This window comes from Panthera onca, chromosome D3 (genome assembly GCF_046562875.1).
Source record: "Panthera onca isolate mPanOnc1 chromosome D3, mPanOnc1 haplotype 2, whole genome shotgun sequence".
NCBI lineage: Eukaryota > Metazoa > Chordata > Mammalia > Carnivora > Felidae > Panthera > Panthera onca.
The window spans coordinates 16765062-16784700 of NC_138350.1; the positions used below are offsets into that span (position 1 = coordinate 16765062).

A 19639-nucleotide genomic window follows, 5' to 3' on the forward strand; every position below is an offset into this window, starting at 1 on the left:
ATAATGAATAGGGAGGGAAGGGCTGAGAACTGAGAGCCACTCACTGCCCTTCCAGCCACTAAGTGGCAGAAAGAGTCTCAGGATTAGCTCCCAGGCTAAATCCCATGTGGGCACATCTTCTGTCCCCATTTATTCTTCCCATAAGTACCCAGTGAGCCCAACATCCATCACGCTGACACCTGAGCTTCTCACCAAAGTCTTTGGCAGACCAGACACATGCTGACATTCACTAAGTGCTCTGCTGGGCACTGTCCCGGGCACTTCACATGTGTGGTCATTTAATATTCTAAGTGACCCCCATGAGGTAGGTATGCTATCGTCCTCATCTGAGAGACGAAGAAGTTGAGGCGTAGAAAGGTCTAGTGACTTGCCTAGGGGCACACGGCTATCACGGCAGAGTCAGGATGCGAATCTGGTGACCAGGACCTAAGCCGTTCTACTTCAGTGTTAGCACGACCCTTCTAGAGCCCCTCTCCCAGCCGTCCCCCATCGTGATACTCAACGGGCCCAAGGAGTCAACCAGTGAACTGTTAACCCACCAGAGGCAATGGCCACACCCTCACGCACCAAAGCCAATCTTGCTAGTTTTGCGGCTGAAGAGCCAGTCGGCCAGCAGCAGAGACCAACGCAGAGCCCCCAGGGTGGAATCCCATGTCACATCCCATGTCACAATATAAAAGTCAGTTATAATAGACATCTCCCATTTTGGAAGGAGCAGTGACTCGTCCTGACTGGAACTGGCACATATTCTGGGTATTGACTTGCCTCTCCTGCCAGCACCATTATCTGAGGGCTTTCAGGGTATTTGACTCATTGACACAGAATCCCACGTAATAGTGCTTGAGACCTAGGAAGCTGATACATATCAAAGAAGATGTAGCAGCAGGTACGTGACCGTGGAATCCACGGGTCCTGTCAGATCTTGTGCCACCTTGAAGCTGTTGGCCTGAGAGAGGGATGGAAGAGCCTCTTGAAGGTGCCACGGAGGCATCGGCTTGGAGATGATGCCCGGTGAGGATAGGTTACTGTCTTCCAGGACACAACACAACCTTAAATCAATGCCCATTGCATGGTGCTATGCAGAAAGGATACATCGTTCTGAATTCAAAGGGTTGAAGGAGGAATTTGTACTTCCCCTACCTGTGGGTTTAGAGGTCCTGGTTCCCAGAGAGGGCATGCTTCACCCACTGGGGGACACCACAAGAACCCCGTCAGACTTTAAGCAATGCCTGCCACCTAGTAACTTTGGATTCCTTGTGTCAAGAAAGAGAGTCAGCATTCTGCCTGAGCAATGGGGCATCGGGAGGTGGTATGGCTACTCTTATCTGATGGGGCACCCAGGCGATACAGGGGACATCTCTTGGTAATCCCCAGCCCGATTTTGATATTAAATGGACAGGCAGCAGCTACGGCCTGGGTCGGGCATGGTGACTCAGGCATAGGGTCTGGACCACTCTGCCAGGGAAACCATCTCGATCAGCAGAAGTGCTGGCCCAAGGCGAGGGGAACCCGCAACGAGTAGCAGGAGAGGGAGACACTTGGCCTCAGTTGGAGCTGTGAGGCCAGCAGCGATAGCAGATGACTGTAGATTGTCCCACCAGCCATGGGACATGGTCTTTTCAGGGCAAAGACAAACCAGAATCCTGGAGAAGCTGTTCCCAGATGGGGTGAAATTATATGCAGCAAGTGGATCTAACAGGTGCAAGGGGTGGACTGTCGTGGGTGCTGTGATGTGACCACCTAGGCTCCCCCTTCGGGACTGCCACACACAATCCCCTGGAATGACCAGAAATGTTACCTGCTAAGAGCTCAGAATTGAGTCCCTTGCAGGAATTGCCTTAGCCCAAAGTAGCTGCCTTGCCCAAGATCGTGCTCCCTCCTTGAGAGCAGCCCGCGTCCAACGTAGCTGATATGAGGGGGCAGAGGTCCAGCCTCAATCTGGGAAACTCTAAGGAGCCACCCTGGCTCTGGAACTCCTGCAGGATCAGCTGTACTCAACTCCTCCCTCTGCTCACTCACTGTTTTCTCACTCCCCTGCAGGTGCTGGTCTCAGTAACCATGTGCACACTACTCTCCATCTCACATTCTGTTCCCCGGGATCCCCACTTGTAACAGGGACCGTGTCTGTCTCTCTCACTGCTGTATCCCCAATATCTAGTACAGGCCGGTGCCATAGTAGGTGCTCAAGAAATATTGGTTGAATGAATGGAATGAACTGGGCCTTGTGTGAAATTTCCCTAAGTTATTGCAACAGGAATTATCATTCTTTACCTCCAACCCATCCTACCCACCATTGCCAGATTAACATTTCCAAAGTGCCCCCCCTGCTCAAGAACTCTCAGTGGCTCCCCACTGCCTGTAGACAAGCCCTTTGGCCTGGCATTCAAGACTTTTAGCAAACTTGCCCTGGTCTACCTGTCCAACTGCAGCTTTCAATTCTTACATATCTCACCCCAACTTGCTAACCAGAATGGGCCTTCCAAGGAATTAGCCTTTCTCAGACTCTCAGGTACGGCTTCCTCTTTTCCTTCAGATCCCTTCCTATGAAATATCCTGTATCTTCCCCAATCTGCCTCTGGGTCTTTCAAACAAATAATTTTTTTTTTTAATTTAAATTCAAGTTAGTTAACATACAGTGTAGCCTTGGTTTCACAAGTAGAACCCAATGATTCATCACTTACATACAACACCCAGTGCTCAACCCAAAAAGTGCCCTCCCTCCCTCTCCCCACTGTCCCTCCAGCAACCCTCAGTTTGTTCTCTGTATTTAAGAGGCTTTTATGGTTGCATCCTTAATCGAAAGGCAGTACAATGCAATGGTTACAGCCCAGGCTCTGGAGTTAGAGGAACTGAGTTCAGACTCTGGCTCTGCCTCTTCCTGCCTGTGTCACCTGGGGTAAATCACTCTACCTCTCTTTGGTTCAGTAAAATCTGTAAAAATCTGTAAAATGGGATGAATAATACAATTCACCAGGGTGCCTGGGCAGCTCAGTCGGTTGAGCCACTCACTCTCGATGTCGGCTCAGGTCATGATCTCACGGTTTGTGGGATCGAGCCCCGTGTCAGGCTCTGCGCTGCTTAAGATTCTCTCCCGGGGCGCCTGGGTAGCTCAGTTGGTTGGGTCCGACTTCGGCTCAGGTCATGATCTCACGGTCCGTGAGTTCGAACCCCGCATCAGGCTCTGTGCTGACAGCTCGGAGTCTGGAGCCTGCTTCCGATTCTCTGTCTCCCTTTCTCTCTCTTTGTCCCTCCCCCACTCGTGCTCTGTCTCTCTCTCTCAAAAATAGATAAAACATTAAAAAATTTTAAAAACACAAAGATTCTCTCTCTCTCTCTCTCTCTCTGCCCCTTCCCTACTAGTGTGTGTGCATGCATGCTTGAGCTCTCTCTCTCAAAATAAATAAAAAAACAAAAAATAATAGAATTTACCCAAGCGATTTGACGGAATTAAATGAGATAATATGGTAAACCATTGAGAATAGCACCTGCCACTTAGTAAACAGTAAATTTTGGCCATTATCATCGTTTAGGTTGGGGTCAACGTACGTTGTCTATAAAGGGTCAGATAGCAAATATGGTCTCTGCGGAGATAACTCAACTTGGTTGCTGTACGGGAAACTGGGCACAGGTGATATGCAAATGATGGGTGTGGCTGTGTCCCAATAACACTTTATTTATAAAAGCAGTCGGCAGGTCAGATGTAGCCCACAGGCCATCGTCTGCCAATCTCCCAGGGGAGAGGGACTTTTTCCTACAACTGTGACTACTCTCAGTACCTTAACCACAGCACCAACCAAACAACACTCGATTCACACACGGTTAGGCCCAGCTCCCCACCTCGTGCTTCGGTTGGAAGCGCGGAAGGGGGCCTCACGCATGATGGTTAAGAGCGTGGGCGGTGTAGGCAGACGGACTCGGGGTCTTAGCTCCACCACGTGCCACATGACTTGGGCAAATGGTTTCACCCCCTGAGTCTTAGTTTCAACTATAAAAACGGAGGCTGCAATCACTTGATAGCATACCTCTCCTGGGGCTGTTGTGATGCGTCCAAGAGAAATGCCCAAGCAATGCTAGATCTCTTGTTTTCACTATTATTTCACATTTACGACTTTCCCGCTGCCGTGTTCTTCTTTGTTTTTTTTTTTTTTTTATCTTATTTTTAAGTACCCGCTACACCCAGTGCGCGGCTCAAACTTACAACCCCGAGATCAAGAGTCTCGCGGCCCAGCAACTGAGCCAGCCAGGCGCCCCTCGTGTGTTGCTTTTACGTTGTCAATCATCACCATACTAATGATGGTAATTCTCTGGCTACGTCATGCCTCCTTGACAGAAGCCCTAGTGTGCCATCTCTGCACCCCTCTGAGGCCATGATCGTAGTTGACCGGCTGCCTGCCTGGCTGGCTGGCCAGAGCTGGGTATTTACTTACGACTGGGGGACCCCTCCGATCCCGAAGCCCACCAGGCCCCGGAGCACCAGGATCCAGCTGTACACGGGGGCGAAAGCACTGAGGACGCCGTAGTACAGGGTCCAGAGCACGCTGATCTTCAGCCCCTGTGGGGAAGAAAGACACCAAGTCACAGGGCTGCTCCGTACCTCCAGGTCACGCGGCCCCGAGCATGTTAAAAGCCATCAATGACGTCATGCTAAAGGGTAACCCACACAACCGGGGAGATCCAAGGGGTTCTCTGTGCCATGGGGCCAACCCCTTGGGGGGGGGCATGTGTGGGGAAACTGTGGGGCATTCTTGGTTGTCTCAATGATCGGCATTTGATGTACACGGCCCTGAGACGTTAGATGTTCCCCCCGTGCCTGAGACTCCGTGACTCCGGTCCTGTATCCTGCACCTCCCAAGCTGAACTTTCGACCTGACCGTCACGCAGGTGAAAACTACCATTATCTTCACCTTGACCGTCACTGTATTTTATATATAAATAAGATGGGGGGGGGGGGGAGGACAGAGTTTGCACACACACTTAATTTTGCAGGAACGAGGCTTCTAGGTAAATCAAAGGAAGTCGGTACGTGGCTGTATCTGGAACTTTACACAATTGTTCATCATTTCAGAAAGCCGAGTTGTCCGTGGCAACGCTCCATATGGTATTTGAGTCACTGAGAGAACACTTCAGTATCCGTCTGCATTCACTGGGTTTCTATGTGTATCTATGAATAGACCCATCTAAACCTATTTCAAAATGTCAAATATAAAGAGAAAAGCAGCAACAAAATTCAATTACACACAAGCTTATTTATAACCAGGGACAAATGTTAACCACTTCCGTTTATTACCTAGGCAGTCGTACGTGCACCTTTCCATTGTGACAATAAATCCGATTTAATTACTTGCTGCCTTTAAACAAATTCTCTCTCCTATCGCAGCTGGGGAATTATACCTGATTTCTTTTATCTTTTAATATTTTTATACACGATTTCTTTTTCAAGATTACGTGAGTGGCTATTTTATTTCTGAAATTATTTCTGGATAATTAAGGGGCATTATTAAAAGTTTTTATAACATTTTCTTTTTTTATTAAAAGTTTCTTAAATGTTTATTTTTGAGGGGGGGGAGGGGCAGAGAGAGAGGGGGACAGAGGTTCTGAAGCAGGATCTGCACTGACAGCAGCAATCCCAATGTGAGGCTAGAACTCATGAACAGCCTCAGAACCAAGTGAGCCACCCAGGTGCCCCTATAACACTTTCCGAGTAAAGGGGACATTGTATTTGATGGGGTTGAGAACCACCTAGGCGCACAATGCTGTAAGACAAACAGTGCATCTTCTGGGAATGTTACTCTTAGAAACTGAGAAAAAATTAAGGATGAATCCAATTTAAAATGGGATTTTAATTTTTTTTAAATATTTATTTATTTATTTTTGAGAGAAAGAGAGAGAGAGAGAGAGAGAGAGAGAGAGAGAGGAGAAGAGAGAAAGTGAGAAGTGAGGGAGGGGCACAGAGAGGGGGAGAGAGAATTCCCAAGCAGGTTCCACGCTGTCAGTGCAGAGCCCCACGTGGGGCTCGAACTCAAGAACGTGAGATCGTGACCTGAGCCAAAGGCGCTTAACCGACTGAGCCACCCAGGTGCCCCAAAATAGGATTTTTATATCACACCAACACCGAAGGCGTTGTGGAGTCGAATGCGAATTTTACGTGGATTTTAGACCTGCAACATGGGGTCCCAGCAGGTCTCTTTCTGTAGCACTTCTCCCAGACCCAGGTTTGAGTTCACTCTCCTGTCCCCCTGGAGGAAAGCGTGAAGCACAGTGGTTTTAGCTTTAAAACTAAAATGGACAGGGGTGCCTGGCTGGCTCAGTGGGAAGGGCATGAGACTCTTGATCTTGGGGTTGTGAGTTCGAGCCCTGCGCTGGGTGTAGAGATTACTTAAATAAATAAACTTAAAAAAAAAATTAAAACTGATTAAAAGGAGAAATCTGGAGGTCTGCCAGATGATTTCCAGTCTCTCGGAAAATGATTTTCAGCGGTGGGTGAATATTTTAAATAACTTGCATTACCTTGCAAGAAAGCGATTTCTTTTTGTTTCCATCGTTAGTCTTCTGATTATGTCCAAGAGAAAGTATCCACGTGGTGCTAGTCTGTCTTTAACACCTTTTTAAACACCTGCCAATCTCTTTTTAACAGACTGGGGCGGGGGGGCTACCAGAACTGACTAGAATTTAGTAACATTGGATTTTTTTTTCATTGTATTGTATTATTTACTTATTAATTTATTCATTTATTTTTAATTTTTTTAATGTTTATTTATTTTTGAGACACAAAGAGAGACACAGCGCAAGCAGGGGAGGGGCAGAGAGAGAAGGAGACAGAATCTGAAGCAGGCTTCAAGCTGTCAGCACAGAGCCCAACACGGGGCTCGAACTCCCGAACTATGAGATCATGACCCGAGCCGAAGTCAGAGGCTTCACGGACTGAGCCACCCAGGCGCCCCTTCACTGTAATCATGTTTGCAGATATTTCCTATTTATGCCTACTTAAATTTCCTATTTAAGACTCTCTATAAAGTTTCCTTTTCCAAAAACATGCATTTGAGGTGTTTTTTTTTTTTAAACAAAGTTGCTAATAAAGAACGCTATTAAGTGCATACCAAAACAGGTGGGATAGGAATTAGGAAAGCCTAGGGAGCTCTGGATCTATTGCAACAATAATAAAGCCCCATTTCTGCTCCCCTAAAACCCATGACTATGAAATCGGTACCTGCCACACATATGCTTACTTCCTTTCTTTTGGCTTAAGCTAATTTAAGAGGGGTTTGCTTCCTTGGAACCCAAGCCATCTTGAATCAGAAACAGGGTATCATTAGCAGCAGAGAAAATGAAAGGAAAGAAGGAAAACAGCAGGAGAAGAGGAGAGGGTAAGAGAAAAGGGCACCCAGGCTGGCACCTGCAAGCTAAGCCTCCCTCTAGGGACGACCTGGGAGCTGCGCTATCCCGCTGGGGTCACTGTGGGACCCCATGCTAGGCAGCAAAGACCTGCATGCTGACCTGTCCTGTGGGGTCACAGCACACTTGCAGCTGGCTCTGCACTGGCCCGCTGACGCCAGGGCTTTCCAGCTGGCCAGGAAATGAGGGCTCAGCAACCCTTCGTGAATACCGTCAGGGCTATTGCAAAGGCACGAGCACTGCTCGGGACTCTGCAGAAACGTCTCCGGGCCTTTGAGCTTTTCATTAACCTCACTTGTCATTCTGCCTAACATGTGTCCCGCCTTTCGGATTGTTGGCTCCTTCGTCTCCCTCTTCTCCTTTTCTTCCTTCCATACTCACTTACTGAGCATCCCTTGTATGCCAAGCTCTACAGATAGAAGTATAGACATTACTCATCCGTTAGCTGGCTCATTCAATTATTCACTCAACAATAAGCGTATATCAAGCGCCTGCTGTATGCCAGACACTAGAGATAATGCTATATATCATTCATTCATTCATTCATTCAATATACATGTAATGGGCACCTGCTGTGTGCCCAGAACTAAAGGTACTGTTATGCAACATTCATTCATTCATTTGTTCAATATGCATATATGGAGCACCTGTCACGTGCCTGGCAGTCAAGATACTGTTATTCATTCATTCATTCATTCATTCATCCCTTTGCCATGCATATATTGAGTGCCTGCTGTTTGCTAAACATGGGCCTTTGTCCCAGGCTACAGGGAACATGGCAGTCAGAGTCTCTGACTTCACAGAACTTGGATTTGCATTTTGCAATTCATTGTCACATCGTAACACCGGGTCCTCGCGGGCAGCCGGTGGAAAGAGGCTGCTGTTTCCACTCCCACTTTACAAACCAGCGCAGGGAGGGTCAAAGTAGTCTAGCGATTTGTCCGAGGTCAGCAGAGTCAAAACTGGAGTCAGGGTTTCCAACCCCCAATGCCAGGTTGTATTTCCAATGAGCCCCTCCCCTCCTCCTGGGCCTTTGACGGTTCCCATTGCCTATGACCAAGAACATATGTGACAATATCATGCAGCAAGGACAGGTGGGTCCGAGTGAACGCAAGAGACCTTGACCTGTCTTGTCGGCCTCTACTCAGCTCTAGCCCAAAGTGGCCATCACGAAATGTGGACCCTGGGCTGCCAGATCGCCCAATTAGCAAAAAAAAAAAACAAAAACAAAAACAAAAAGCAAACAAACAAAAACAACTCCTTATTTTTATGCAAAATACATTTTTGAAACAGAGGCAACCGATTCCACATCCTGTCCCCTATCTTACGGGTTAAATGAAACACCTGGGTAGGCCATACTTGGTTCATGGCTCACGGGTTTACAACCTGCAGCCTGCAAAGCCTTCAAGCTGCTGCCCCAAGGCTCAGGGTCTTACTGCCACTCGGGTTCTGGGTCTGCAACCGCCAAAAGGAGCATGCTGATGTCATTGTCATGAGCACTGCTCAGCCTCGGAAGACCGTCTACTCGGCCCCCGGTGGTGTTCTCCAGTCACGTACAAGGACGGGGAAAACAGTCACGGGGCAAAGGGGCCTGGGGGTCCTCAAAATATGGGGATGAGAGGCCTGTTGCCTGCCTGTCACCCTCCTTCCCCCCTTTACCTATAAATGACATAGAGGACATGGACCTACAGCCTTTGAATTTTTTTTTTTTTCATTTTAGTTGAGAGAGAGAGAGACAGAGTGAGCGCCAGCGGGGGAGGGAGGAGAGGGAGAGGGAGAGGGAGGGAGAGGGAGAGAGAGAGAGAGAGAGAGAGAGAGAGAGAGAGAGAGAGTCCTAAGTGGGCTCCACCCTCAGTGTGGAGCCTGCCTGACACGGGGCTCGATCCCACGTCCCCAGGATCACGACCTGAGCCGAAATCAAGAGTCGGATGCTCAAGTGACTGAGCCACCCAGGCTGGATCTGTAGACTTTGAACCAGAGAGTGACCTGATCATATTCTAAACTGTGTTTTCTTTGAGTCACAGCTGATAATAGTTACCAGGGATCACGGGCTGTCCATGTGTTCGTAGATACTGTTCTAAGTGCATTACATACATTTCTTACGTAACCCGCCCTGCAATCCTCTGAACTCCTCCTCTTGTCAACCCTAGTTTACGGAAGGGGAAAATGGGGAAACTGAGGCTCCGAGAAGTGAAAAAACCTGCCTACGCCTCCCTCGCTCGACAGAGGGGGTGAAGCATGGGACTAGGAACCTGGGTGTGTCTCTTCATCCCCGCGAGGCCACACGCCTGCAGCTGCCCTTCCTTTCTGCGGCTGCCACAGGCCCGCAGGGTGTAGAAAGTTCTGTAGGAATCAAAGTGGCCCACTGAGTCCGAACCCCTTATGTGATTCCCCTGCAAAGTCATGGAGCAGACGCCCTCCCAGAAGCCTCCCAGCTGGGCGGAGGCAGATCAAGGAGCTAGGAGGAGATTCTTGGCACTTGCTAAAGCTCGCCAGCTGCCCGGCTCACCCTCGGTTTCTGGAGGAGTTCTACAGAGGCTTTATAATTAGAACCTGATCCGTCCTCCCTGCGGTTGGGCCAGAATTCCATGCAGGGAGGAGGGGGCCCTGCAGTCTGGGGGCGCTTTCTCTCCTCTCCGGTCGTGCCAGCTTTGCGTGGACCACTCTACCCAAGCTTCATCTCTTTGGAACGGATGAATGTCCAACTGGTCAACTGAATCCCGGGGGATAACTCAGTTATGTCTCCCAGCAGCCAAGGATGTGGACTCTGGAGCCAGACACAGCTGCATTTTTAACACCGGCACTGTCATTTATTGGTACCCTGAACTTGGCAAATGATGGGAACACTGCCGGACATTTACGAGTTGCTTCCTCTGTGCCAAGAGCTCTCGGTGCAAGGGCCCATTTACTCCTAGAACACCCCTGGGGAAGAGAGGCTATTTTTATCCCATGAAGAGAGGAGGAAACTGAGGCACAGGGAGGCTGAGTCCCTTGCTCGGGGTCACGCAGCAGCCTGTCTGCGGAGGAGCCGGGATTTGAATCTTAGCAGTCAGATCTCAGAGCCCGTGCTCTCACAGGGATGTCACCTTAGCATTTCACGTGTCCCAGTGAGCACTGGAGGTAAACAGGAAATTAGGGCGGAGCAGTCCCAGGCTATGCAATAAGTCGGTGAAGAATGAATTCTTCACGATACGTGCATTCTCTCTGGGCGCCTGGTTTCTCAGCCCTGGCACCCTTCCCATTCTGGACTTGGCAATTCGTCGTGGTGTGGACTGTCCTGTACACTTTGGGGTATCGAGCAGGATCTCTGACCTCTACTCACTAGATGCCAGGAGCACCCCTCCCCTGACTTGTGACAGCCACAAACGTCTCCAGACCTTGCTGAGGGTCCCCTGGGAGGAAGGGGGAGACAAAACCTGCCCACCCCCTCCCCCGTTGAGAACTACTGTTCTAGAAGTTGCCAAAATGTGTTCAGGACTCACAAGATTCAGTAAATGGCATTACTGAAAACCCACCTACGAATCTTTTAAAATTAAAAAAAAATTTTTTTTTAATTTTCTTTTTTTTAATGTTTATTTTTGAGAGAGAGAGAGAGAGAGCGTGAGAGCAAGCATGAGCAGGGGAGGGGCAGAAAGAGAGGGAGACACAGAATCCGAAGCAGGCTCCAGGCTCCAAGCTGTCAGCACAGAGCCCGATGTGGGGCTCGAACTCACAAACTGTGAGGTCGTGACCTGAGCCGAAGTCCAATGCTTAACCAACTGAGCCACCCAGGTGCCCCTACAAATCTTTTAAAAATATAAGCCATAGTTTTCTCCTCTGAGACCGATCAGAAAAATGAAGACATCTACGTCCTATAGGGCTACCTCCTGGGAACACCATAGGCATGACTGACATTAATGACAGAGTGAACACCCTCTTCCCAGGGATCACAAGCTAATGACCTTTGTGGACTTTCTATAAAGAAAAAACACTCATCAGTAAAGTCACTTGCTGGTTTGGAGAGGATGAGAGAGAAGCAGAAAGTGGCAACAAGGAGATTTGATTTTCATCCATCCTGTTCAGCCACTCGCGAAGTATTTACGAGGAGTGGTTGCTATAAGGCCGTCCCAAATGCCAGCCCACCCCAGTGAGCAAAGCAGGCACAGCCACCTTCCTCAAGGGGTATACTGCACTCACTTATCCATCCTCCTGTCCTGTGCCCCTGGCAGACATCGCTAATCGATCACAGCACCGTCCCACTGAGCCTTCTGACTCCTCAAATCCATGCGTCTGGCATCCCCTACTGAGCCATTAGAACAGACACAAGGGACGACAAACCCATTTGCCCTTCAGTTTGGGGAATTCCGTAAATGGTAGCTATCACTGTCAGTTATTACTGAATCCAATCTCCTCTGACATAGATAAAGAAACTGAGGCCCCAAGAAGGGCGGGATAACTTGAGTCACCCCGGGGGCAGACCCAGGCCCCAGATTCAGGTATTTTCACTTCTTTCCCCTTGTACTCCTCATGGCTTCGTGATTCAGCAATTGAGTAACAGAATTTGGGGCAGAGGAAAGTTCCTTGTTATGGGTTCCTGCATTTTTTGTGCATATGCCTGTTGGCCTCAGGGGCAAGTAAATAAAAACTGTTCTTTAGCCAGAGATGGTGGGACAGGTCGTGCACCCCGTGCCCAGTCTGCGCAGGAAGAAGCCACGTGAAGACTTTAGAAGAGCTTTTTCCTTTGATTATTTGAAAAGTGCGAGGGCCAATGTTAGGTGCAGCCTCAGCCACACATTTACAGCTCCTTTAACTGCTGCAGTTCTGCCCAAGAAATGGCTCTGTTTTATTTTAAGGTGTGCTCCTTCCATCCATCCTCCCTCCCTCCCTCCCTTCCTTCCTCCTTCCCTCTATCTTTCTCTTTCTCCGCCCCCACCCCCACCCCAGCTCTGGTCTGTTCTATCTCCCAGCCAGAAAATCCTTAAAGCAATGACTTACACCCTCCAGAAAAAGGAAGCAGGTGGGAGGGTGTGTATGGGGCAGAGTTTAGGGAGCTACTTCCTGGAGACCAGAGTAATCCAGCTTCTATCCTCTTCTGGAGGCTGGAGAGGTCATCCCCACCGACCTCCCCAGTCTCTAAAACCAACCAAGAGTCCCCGAGCTACAATGGCCGCTGTTGGTTTACCAGCCTGGCTGCCTCTGGTCCTGCCCCAGCCACTTCTTGGTGGTTTTATTAGTCAATGTCTCCCAGGTGCCTGCTGGCCCACATGTTTCTGGCTCAGCCACAGTGGGAGGGGCTGCAGCTGGACTGCACTGTTCAGCCACTTATTCATTCATTCATTCATTCATTCACTCATCGAGGCAACATTTATTGATTGAGCACCTACACATTCAAGCCGCTGGCATCACAGTTAAGGGAAGAGTCTAGACTCAGAAAGAGTAAGACCTGGCCCTGTGACACACAAACTAAGTGGCCTTGGGCAAACTGCCCAGGCTCTGTGCCTCGGTTTCCCCTTCTGTAAAATCAGAACAATAATAACACCAAGAACGTATCATGGTTGGTACAGGGCCTGCCATACAAGTCACTGTTTTCTTTTCAGCTCATGGCATGCGGGTTACAGTGGACCCTGCCTATTACCTACTCGGCATCCATATCTCCCTTCTTCCTTCCTAACAGAATTCTAAGCTGGTTTAGAGAGTCTAAACCAGTCTAAGCCAATAGTTCTCAAAGTACGGGCCCCAGATAAGCCGTGGCAACAGCATCACCTGGGAATTTGTCAGAAACGTTATCACTGCGATGCCAGCTAACATGTGTCCTGTGTCGCTGATGTGCCTGGCGTTCTACAAAGCCATTCATATTCAGGATCTCAATTAACCCTCCAATGTAGACGCTGTTATTTTTTCTTTACATGATTGAGGAAATCGATGCTCAGAGAGGTCAATCGCTTGCCTGAGGTCACACAGCCAGGAGTGGCAGGGGACTAAACCCAGGGACTAAACCCAGATCCACCTGATTCCAGAGCCCAAGCACGTAATCACTATACCGCCCTGCCTCTGAGGAAACTGCAGGCTGAAGAGGACGATAAAGCAGCCAGGGGGTGCGATCACCCAGGACTGCACAACCGCAGGGGCGGCTTTTCCCGAGCAAGGCACTTAACCAAGTAAAGCCTGCCTGGATCTATACAGATCTTTTCTCCCATCAGGCCTAAGTTCGCATGCACACACTGAAGGTATCAAAGAACCCACGCGAAGCCCCGCAAAACATGAGCAGCACAAAACACAAAGGGGACCATGAAGTCACAAATAAAACAGTAAGAGCTCACGGCAACGCCAGACCTATAAGTTCCCTTCTTGCTTCTTGCTTGCAAATCCATTTCATGCCGTGCCTGAGGCTGGGCCTCCCCAGCAGCAGACCCTGACACAAGAATTCTAGTTTATTTGGGTGGTGATCCCAGGAGGGGTGGGGCAGGCAGACAATTCAGGGTACGTTCATGAGCAGGTTCCCACGGTGGGCCCCAGAGCTCAATCCTGCTGGGATTGACAGATGATTCACTTGAGGGCAAGAAAGTCGAGGTCTTCATCTACCAGCCCTTGCCTGCCCCCAGCCTGGTGTAAGGGAACGGGGGGCGCCAAGGGGACCGGAGAGGGCACCCAAAGCATCTTCTGCGTTCTGAAACGTGCACGCTCGGGCCCCACTAGGAATGTGGGATTTCAATGGCCTCAGAGCCACGTCTTCTCATTGCATTTCAACAGAGCTAATCGGGCCTCCCAAACGCTAAGCAGAGCGCTGGCTTGCCACCTGTCAGCGTCACCATGGAGATTAACCCGAAGGACATGCGCTTAGGAGAGGTCGCCTTACTGTTTTCCGGCCGTACTGGTCTGAGATGTTTCCCCAGAGGGTGGAACTGGACATCATGCCCACAAAGACTACCTGTGGATGGAAAGACAGCTTCTGTTAAACACTGACACGGAGCATCACAGAGAAAGGGAACAACGGATTGAACCTGTGACATCACATCCTCGTAATACTAATGAGCCAACATCGGCTGAGAGCCTGTTAAGGCGCGAACGGTATTCTACGCGCTCATGCGACCCTTTAAGCCTGACAACAATCCTGTGGGGTGGATGATACCGTTAGCCCCATTTTACAGAGGAGAAAACCGAGACTCAGAGAGGGCAGGTCCCTTGGCCAGGGTCACCCAGGTGTAGGCGGGACAGGCTGGAATCAGGCAGTATAGCTGTAGAGCTAGCTAGCATCGAACCAACCTCTCACCGCATCAAAGAAATGTGTCACCCTGTTGCTGAGAAAAGATCAAAGGTAGGGGCACCTGGGTGGCTCAGTCGGTTAAGCATCTGACTTCAGCTCAGGTCATGATCTCCCGGTTTGTGAGTTTGAGCCCCATGTCAGGATCTCTGCTGTCAGCACAGAGCCTGCTTGGGATCCTGTGTCCTCCTCTCTCTCTGCCCCCCCCCGCCCCAACCCCCCCGCCAACTGGCTGGCTCTCTCTCGCTCTCTCAAAATAAATAAACTTTGAAAAATTAAAAAAAAAAAAGAAAATATCAAGGGTTTGGAGGATATGAACAACAGAAGACAGGAGGTTGGAATGAGAGCCGTAGGCTATTCCCAAGAGGAACCTTCACCAAGCGCTCACTGGTATGCCCGGCAAAGTCATTGTTGCATTGTTTATTGTTGAACAGAGCTGATGAGGTTTGAATGATCATGCCCATTTTACAGACGGGGAGCCTGAGGCTCGGAGGGTTAAGAAACCTGCTCAGTATCCCAGGGAGGAGAGGGGAGAGCCAGGTCCTAAACCCTAAACTCTCATGCCTCGTCCTCACCAAGAGTGGGACAGCACACTAACCTCTTTATACTGACGTCTTACCTAATGTTCGCGGCAGCCTACGAGGTGGGTGCCAATATCATCCCCATTTTGCAGACAAGGTAACTGAGGCCCAAAGAGGTGAGGGCACTGCCCGGTGCTGTCTGACCCAAAAGCCACTCCTTCAGGCATGTCCTCAGGCAGCGGGCTGCAAACAGGGGCTACACAGAGGCAGGCACTCCAAGGGAGGAGCAGACATGGCTACTTTTACTTAAAAAAAATTTTTTTAAGTTTTATTTCTTTATTTTGAGAGAGACAGAGACAATGCAAGCAGGGGAGGGGCAGAGAGACAGAGAGAAAGAGAGAGAGACAGAGAGAGAGAGAATATCCCAAGCTGACTCTGAGCTGCCAGTGCAGAGCCAAACGTGGGGCTCGAACCCACGGACTGTGAGATGGTGACCTGAGCTGAAACCTAGAGTCAGCTGCTCAACGCGACTGAGCCACCCAGGCGCCCCGCCATGGCTACTTTATTTTTTATTTTTTTTAACTTTCTAAAATATTTATTTTTGAGAGAGAGAGAGAGAGACAGAGAATGAGCAGGGGAGGGGCAGGGAGAGAGGGAGGCACAGGATCCGAAGCAGGCTCTGGGCTCCGAGCTGTCAGCACAGAGCCCGATGCGGGGCTCGAACTCACAAACCACAAGATCATGACCTGAGCCGCAGTAGGATGCTCAACTGACTGAGCCACCCAGGCGCCCCGCCCCCTGCCATGGCTACGTTAAAGAAAATATCTTCCAGGTCCTCAGCTTCCATACACACTCTTTCCTGAGAACAGGCTAGGGCGCTCGCCTGTTCCCTGCCTCACCTCCCTTTCTCAAGCACCCCCTTCCCACTTCTCGCTGCCCCAGCCTCTGCGGTACCCCTCACAGCGCAGGGCTCTGAGGTTAAACCCCCCAGGACACCTCAAAAGGGACACCAATGACACAGTTACAAATGCTTTTGCAAGTCATTCAGTTTCCAATTCCTTTTTATTATTTTTAACCAAATTGAAAGAGAGCCTAATCAAGCTGTCAGCAAATTAGATCACTAAAAATAATCTTTGACGAGCGATTGCTGTGTGCTCGTCAGCATGTAGCTCGGAAGTTGTTGAAAAAACCAGGTGGCATTAGTTTATGGATTATTCCACAAGGCCTTCAGCGCCCCCCCCCTCAATTTTTATATGCAAACAAAGCCCTTCATATTTACATCCACTCAGTAAAAATGGGAAACGGGAACGAAACTGTTGCCAAGCCCTGTCTCATTTTAGCAGAAAGTAATCACCCAAGAATACGTGACATAACTGGGGAGATACTCCGTACCCCTCATTAAGAGGTACATTCCTGAGAAAAAAATCACTTGTGTTTAATAATATTTATCAGAATTAATTCCTTCTTGTTTTGATCTATTGCACATTACTAAAAATTATCACGATAACTCAGTGCAGGAGAAAAATTTCAATACTTAGAACCTTATGAGCTCAGAAAAATTAAAAAGAATAATTTAAAATTTATAGATTTTGTCCCAGAAAATTCCGACAGGTGATAAATGATATGCTTTTGAGCAAAGCAAAACACGGCTATGAGAAAACAGGGAGAAATGGAAGGGAAATGCCAGCTCGAGAAGCAAACAAGGCAATGCAGAATCTCCAAATACTTCTTTTTTTTAACATTTATTTATTCTTTTTTTTAAATTTTTTTTTTAACGTTTATTTATTTTTGAGACAGAGCGATACAGAGCATGAACGGGGGAGGGTCAGAGAGAGGGAGACACAGAATCTGAAACAGGATCCAGGCTCTGAGCTGTCAGCACAGAGCCCGACGCGGGGCTCGAACTCATGGACCGTGAGATCATGACCTGAGCCGAAGTCGGCCGCTTAACCAACTGAGCCACCCAGGCTCCCCAAACATTTATTTATTCTTAAGAGAGAGAGAGAGAGACAGAGCACGAGAGGGAGAGGGGCAGAGAGAGAGGGGGACACAGAATCTGAAACAGGCTCCAGGCTCTGAGCTGTCAGCACAGAGCCCAACGCAGGGCTCGAACCCATGGACCAGAGATCATGACCTGAGCCGAAGTCGGACGCTCAACCCACTGAGCCACCCAGGCACCCCTCCAAATGCTTCTGAAGGCCTTATTCATGTTATTTTAAAACATGGTATGGTGGGTATCAGATAACTAGTTCAATTCCATTGGACACATTTGAAAGAGTGATTTGAAATTTTATTTAGTTTTATATTTCCAATACACCAGAAATCATAGCAGCTGCAACCTACAACTCAAAAACATTTCATGTCAAAAAAAAGTAAAAAAATAAAAAAACAAGTGGAACACGTGGGTGGCTCAGTAGTTTAAGTGCTGACTCTTGATTTTGGCTGAGGTCATGATCTCATGGTTTGTGAGACTGAGCTCTGTTGACAGCTCAGTGCCTGCTTGGGAGTCTCTCCCTGCCCCTCCCCGACTTGCGCTCACTCTCTAAATAAATAAAACGTTTTGGGGCGCCTGGGTGGCTCAGTCGGTTAAGCGTTCGACTTCGGCTCAGGTCATGATCTCGCAGTCGTGAGTTCGAGCCCCGTGTCGGGCTCTGTGCTGACAGCTCAGAGTCTGGGGCCTGCTTTGGGTTCTGTGTCTCCCTCTCTCGCTGCCCCTCCCCCGTTCATGCTCTGTCTCCCTCTGTCTCAAAAATAAATAAACGTTAAAAAAAAAATTTAAAAAATAAATAAAACGTTTTTTTAAAAGTAAAAAAAAAAAAAAAAAAGTAGGGGTGCCTGGGTGGCTCAGTCGGGTTGAGCGTCCAACTCTTGGTTTCAGCTCAGGTTCTGATCTCGTGGCTTCCTGAGTTTGAGCCCCAGGTCAGGCTCTGTGCCGACAGCTCAGAGCCTGCTTGGGATTCTGTCTCCCGCTCTCTCTGCCCCTCCCCAACGTGTGCTGTCTCTCAGGAGAAATAAATAACTTTGAAAAGAAGTAAAAAGAAAAAGAAAATAAAGACACGGAATGTCAATTTTAAAACCTATAAAAGTCCCGGGACCGGCCTAGTTTTTAGAAAAATCTCTTCTAAACGACCGAGAGTAAAAAATGTTTGAAGACAGCTGTCTTGGGGTGAACTGCTGCCTTAATGATGTGCTATCCTTGTGCCCCAGAAGAATTAAGCATCCCCCCCCCACATTTCCCCCAGTTTTTCTCCCCCAAGGGAGCGCTCTTGGCCCAGCAGAGCACTAGTTTATATCACAGTAATTACGGTAACCCCACGTGTATTTCCTATGACAACAATGCCCTCCCCTCTTACCCTCCTTCGGCAGGTAAATCTGCTCCTGCTGTGCTCAAACTTTTCCACAGAAGCTTGGCCACGAAACTTCACAGCCTCACCAAGCCCACGAGCCTAAATTTTATACCATTAGGAAGTAGTCCGGGGCAGTAGCTGGGAGGGGGGCGGGGGGGCTCTAAACTTTACAGACCTGGGTTTCAATTCTGCCTCTGCCTCTTACGGGCTGTGGGAGCTTGGGCAGGTCACCACACCTCTCTGAGCCTTAGTTTCCGTATCTGTGAAACGGGAGTGAGAAGAGCACCTCTTTCACAGGGTTGAGAAGGTTAAAAAGATAACGCGTGTCAAACCCTCAGCACGGAGTCTGGCACATCATGAGAGCTCGGTAAGTGGTGACTGTTGCGGAACCAAACGACAAAAGACGAGAAAGGCTCCCCGTTGCAAACACACAGACCTGCAGGTATGCTTGAGCGGGGAATCAGTGAAAATCAGGAAGGTGAGAAAGAAGTCTCAATCATTCATCCCCTACCGTGTGCTAGGCACTGTACGCATTTTGCTGTTGGCAGGAAAACAGGCATTATCACCTCCGTTTTGCAGGTGATGAAATAGAGCTGGAAAGTGCCTCACTCAAGGTCACATGTCTAGGTGACTAAACCGCAAAACACAGGAGTTTCATAAACTCCTCCCACAAGGCTGTACAACTTTACTGCTGGTATCGGACCCGTCCTGGTTGCTGAAGGCACTCAGGCCATTCCAGAACAGTTGTAGCATTCTTGGAGGTGCTCCTAGCTAGCAATTACTGTACTTTGCCAGTGGCTAGGCTGTGTGACCTTTCGTGAGTGACTTAACCTATCTGTGCCTCATTTTCCTCGGCTAACAATAGTACCTGCCTCCTAGGGTTGTCAGGATTAAAGAGTACAATACATAGTATGCATGGATTGCATACAATATATGTAAAGCCCTTTGCATAGCAAGAGCTTAATAAATATTAGCTTTTGTGCCATTATTATCCTCTTATCCAGCCTGGCCGTTCCCCTCCCTTGTAGAGGGCTGCTGCTGAGCTCCCCTAACAAATACGGAGGGTTCTCCCTCACTCTCCTTCAAGCCTCCAGGGAGCAACGCTCCCTACCATTTACGGAACACCTACTATGTGTCAG

General features: G+C 48.9%; 1 protein-coding gene across 1 annotated transcript in view; it reads right to left on the bottom strand.

Annotated features, from left to right (window-relative positions):
• The window catches only part of SVOP (SV2 related protein), a 79429-nt gene that overhangs the window by 34495 nt on the left and 25295 nt on the right, over positions 1–19639 (bottom strand). The window contains exons 5-6 of the mRNA XM_060612494.3: positions 14228–14299; positions 4428–4552 (exon numbers count right to left, since the gene is read on the bottom strand). Coding sequence (XP_060468477.1) covers positions 4428–4552; positions 14228–14299 — 197 coding nt within the window. The remainder of the gene's footprint in view (positions 1–4427; positions 4553–14227; positions 14300–19639) is intronic.